A 4,264-nucleotide genomic window follows, 5' to 3' on the forward strand; every position below is an offset into this window, starting at 1 on the left:
TAAAGTTTAAAAGAATTTAAAAACAAAACTACATGTATATATAGTCAGTTTTCTATGAATGTGCTCCCGTTAATTTTTACGGTGGTTATTTACAGAGATACCCTCAATAAAATAAAAAGATTAAATACTATTATTAACATATACAATAACAAGGAAACATTTATAAAGTTTAAAAAGAATTAAAAAATGAAAATATATGCATATATAATATAATATCATTTAAAATGAAAGTTTGCAAAATAGTAATATTCCGTTTAAAATATAATTTTACATTACAAAAATATACTTTCAAAATAATAAAAAATACTTTCTTTATATCTATATTTCTCTTAAATGAAAGCAAAAATATTATTATATAATTTGATTTCATAAAAAAGTTCACAAAGATAATCTCAATATTTAAAATAATATTAATCCTTTAAAACATACTTTATACAGTATATAATAAAGATATTTTCAAAATAATAGAAATATTTTCTTTATGTCTGTCTATTTTCTTAGATGATTATATAAAATAATTAAATAACATAAACCGATATATGTTTAATTGACTAAAACTATTTTATAATTATTGCAATGTTTTTCAGTATCTTTAGCTGATTATTAATATTTTACAATTATAGTGAAAAATACCTGTAAATTATATTTTACTTATACAATATGATTTTACAAAATTTTATTAAGTAGCATACACTTTTAATGAGGTATATATATATATATATATATATATATTATTTTATCATTATTAAAAATATTTTTTCTTAATATTAAGTTTTTTTTTGTAATTTTATGTTTTCTTTATGTTTGTGGAACTTAATATACCCATAATCAAAATACCCAAGCAAATCGGAATTCTCATTTTTAAGATTATTTAAAATAATTTCAGTTTACCTTTCAATAAATCTAAGACATACAATTATTTAGAAGTTATGAAAATATTTTAACTATTGTAAATATTGATATTAGTTCATGAGCTTACAAAAAGTTATCAGCTATACTTATGTATTTAATTTTTTATTATCATCTCTTTATTTTCTAATATTTTTTATTTTAAAAAACAACATATAAGTATGATAAATATTATGAAAATACATGCACATTAATTAAACGAGGAATAAAACTAATTTAATTTGACTTAATTAGAATAAAAGATAATTATATTTGAGTTTGAATTGGAAATAATATATGTAACTCAATATTCACAACATGAGTGATTCGATTAATCCAACTTATATTCAATGTCAAAGATCTAAGTACAATAAGAAAAATATAATTTTAAAATAATAATCTATTTCTTTTCATACATATAAATTATAGGACGACTCAAAACATATTAATAAATAAATAAAATATTTACTAATTGTTACAATATATTTATTAGTTGTTACAATATTATCATTATATTCATTTATGTAATTCTGAATCAAACCCTCTAGTTTATTTTTTATTTAATCCTAAGGACAATATATATTACGTTATACATAAACTTAATAAAATATATTTACATATCTAAGAAAATAACCAATCTAAATGCAAATAAAAATTTAAGCAAAATTAAATATATTTATAATAAACTATTTTAGTTGAATTCAGAGAAATAGATGTAATTCAATCTACCCAAGTGATAAAAAAAAATTGATTGTTGACTAAAAATAACCAATCCGACTAAATATAACATATCCAAAATCATATATCTAATTAAAATAAAATAATATTATTAATATAAATTATAAATTTATTTAAAACCAAAAATAACTATCAATTAATTATAGTATATTAGTTTTATAAAGATTTATATTTGTGCATAAGCACGAGAGAATTATATGTACTATCAATTTGTCATGAAAATTAAACTAAGTCTATTAAATTATTTATAAATGTTTAATAATCACTTATAAAACCTTATAAATCCCAACCCCACTAATACTAAACCGTAAACCCAAATACTATAGTATCTTTATTTAAATGTATTTTTGAAAACGGTATCCAACTTATGGTATTTCAAGCAATTGTTTTCATTTTTATTGAATGTTATATAATTAAAATTTTATAGCTTAAATGAACTTTTTACCAAAAATAAAATAAAATAATTTTTATAACAGAAAATCTAAATGGGTTTATGATTTTTATAACAGAAAAATATAAAAACAAAAACATACATATTAAACTTTTAGTTCTAAATTTAAATATTATAAAATTTTAAATTATCTGATACGAAACCTAACTGTAACATTACATCTGCGTAAAATGAATGGATAAGAGATAAAGTAATGTTATTTTTTTTTTTTTTTGAAAGTTGGTAAAGCTATGTTTTACAATTTTTATTATTAACTAAATATATACTGTTAAGGGTAATAGCTACTTAAAATTGATAGTCTCAAAATATATATACTAAAAACAAATTCAGCAATTCTTAAATTTATATTAACACATTTTCACAATTTATGCGTTACTAAATATTTGCATCACACACTACAAGAGTTTTGGAGCAGATAAAATTTGAAGATTTAACATATAAATTTAGCCAAAATTGAATTTTATTTTGCTTTTTCCTTTTTAAAAATATATTAATAATGGAGTTGCTTGCTTGAATCCAAAAAGAAAAAACCAACTTTGGGAAGCAGGGAAGTGCGCTACGTGTCAGGCAGGTATTAGGCGCTTGTCAATTTTGTCCAGACGTCCGTGTTACGGTAAGATTTTCTTCACAAGAAGCTGGTCCACATGTACATACAATCTCTCCCCTCTCTCTTCTCTCGGCTCTTCTTCTCCTTCTCGTCTCGTGGTTAAATTCTCTCTACGAGCTGACCGTTTCTTCACTCATAATAAAATCGAAGAGATTCACTGGTAAAGGTTTACGATGCCTCCCTCTCTCTCTCTCTCTCATTCTTGCGTTGAAGTTTCGAAAATGTCGGATTTGATTTAGGTCTTTTGATTACGGATTCTCCTTCTTACTATCTCCGTGCAAATCTAATTTACGGTTTTCGATCTCGATCGGATTATTTTCTGGATCTTCGGATCCGATTCGAACTTCTGATAATTCAAAACAGATGAGAATGTGAGATTTAGGGTTCTTGTTTGTGCGTTAATCGATTTAATTTCTACAGATGTGATCGGTGATTTTCGTTGCTGCTCAATTTTCTAAGAATCTGATGTTTGATTTTAGGGTTCTTTATTTGGGCGTTGAATCTTGTTTTAATGTCAATGAAGACTTGTTCAGATGTCATCGATGGTTTTGTCAAATTCATCTGGTTGAAGTGTGAATTGTTTTGGGGTGTTTCAGGTGCATGCTTGGACCTGAGTTTTAAGCTCGTGGAGGTTGAGAGTATCTTCATTTAGTGAAAAGATGTTGATTCCAGTGAAACATGGGCCTAAGGACCGTGGTCAGAGGTATGGGAACTGGTGATTGGGAGATTGATCTAATCTATTTGGAGAAAGAAGTGTATATTTTTGTAGATAAAAAAAAAAAAAAAGGGGATTTGATTGATTGATCATATAATGGCTATTGCTGGCCTGCAAAACATTTTGGCTATTAATTCATCCTTCCCTCGGGACACTAGACAAATGGAAACCGAAGGAAGACCGGGCGTCCGTGCATCCTCACTCCTACAGATGTGGAGGGAACTTGAGGATGACCACGTGACGGGTCATCCCCGTGAGAGAAGGAGTGGCCCTTCTTCCCCTTCGAGGGGAAATGACAGTAACGTTAGCGATCATGTAAATCTGGGTGAGAGTGATGAACTTGGTGGATGCTCCCCTACCGGTAGCGAGCACTCTTCAGATCTGGGGATGGTTGAACGGGAAAGAGTTAGACAAATCTTTCGTGAGTGGATGAGCTCCGGGACGGGTGAGCAATCATCTGCTCCTTCCCCTACTACTAACGGTGCAAGAGCGGAATGGCTTGGCGAAACGGAGCAGGAAAGGGTGAGGATCATCAGGGAGATGGTTCAGATGAATAGCCAGCAGAGGGGGCCTGTTCTTGGTGATTCCAGGGAAGATCAGCCTGCTGAAGTTGCTAACCAGATTGAAAGAGTGCTTGACGGAATGCTTGTTAATGCGAACTGCGTTCAGAACGAGCATGCTAGAAGAGGCATACGCAAGTTATGTGGTCGGCAAGTGTGGGTGGATATGTTAAAGATGGCTGAGAGGGAAAGGCAAAGAGAGCTGCAGGGGTTGATGCAGCATCATGCTGTATCAAACTTTGCTCATCGCAATCGCATTCAGGTTGGTTCATAATATTTAAAAAAAAAAAAAAAAAAAAAAAAAA

At 28.3% G+C, this 4,264-nt stretch overlaps 1 protein-coding gene across 3 annotated transcripts in view; it reads left to right on the plus strand.

Moving 5' to 3' along the window:
- The first annotated feature begins 2,709 nt into the window (after positions 1 to 2,709).
- Positions 2,710 to 4,264, plus strand: part of LOC106342397 — a 4,476-nt gene continuing 2,921 nt past the window's right edge. The window contains exons 1-2 of one of the 3 annotated variants that reach the window (XM_013781313.1): positions 2,710 to 2,844; positions 3,281 to 4,221. In XM_013781313.1, coding sequence (XP_013636767.1) covers positions 3,496 to 4,221 — 726 coding nt within the window. In that variant the 5' untranslated portion in view covers positions 2,710 to 2,844; positions 3,281 to 3,495. Of the gene's footprint in view, positions 2,851 to 2,901; positions 2,924 to 3,280; positions 4,222 to 4,264 lie in introns of those variants that run through there. The other 2 variants (XM_013781314.1, XM_013781315.1) reach the window with 2 other exon arrangements.

This window comes from Brassica oleracea, chromosome C4 (assembly GCF_000695525.1).
Source record: "Brassica oleracea var. oleracea cultivar TO1000 chromosome C4, BOL, whole genome shotgun sequence".
NCBI lineage: Eukaryota > Viridiplantae > Streptophyta > Magnoliopsida > Brassicales > Brassicaceae > Brassica > Brassica oleracea.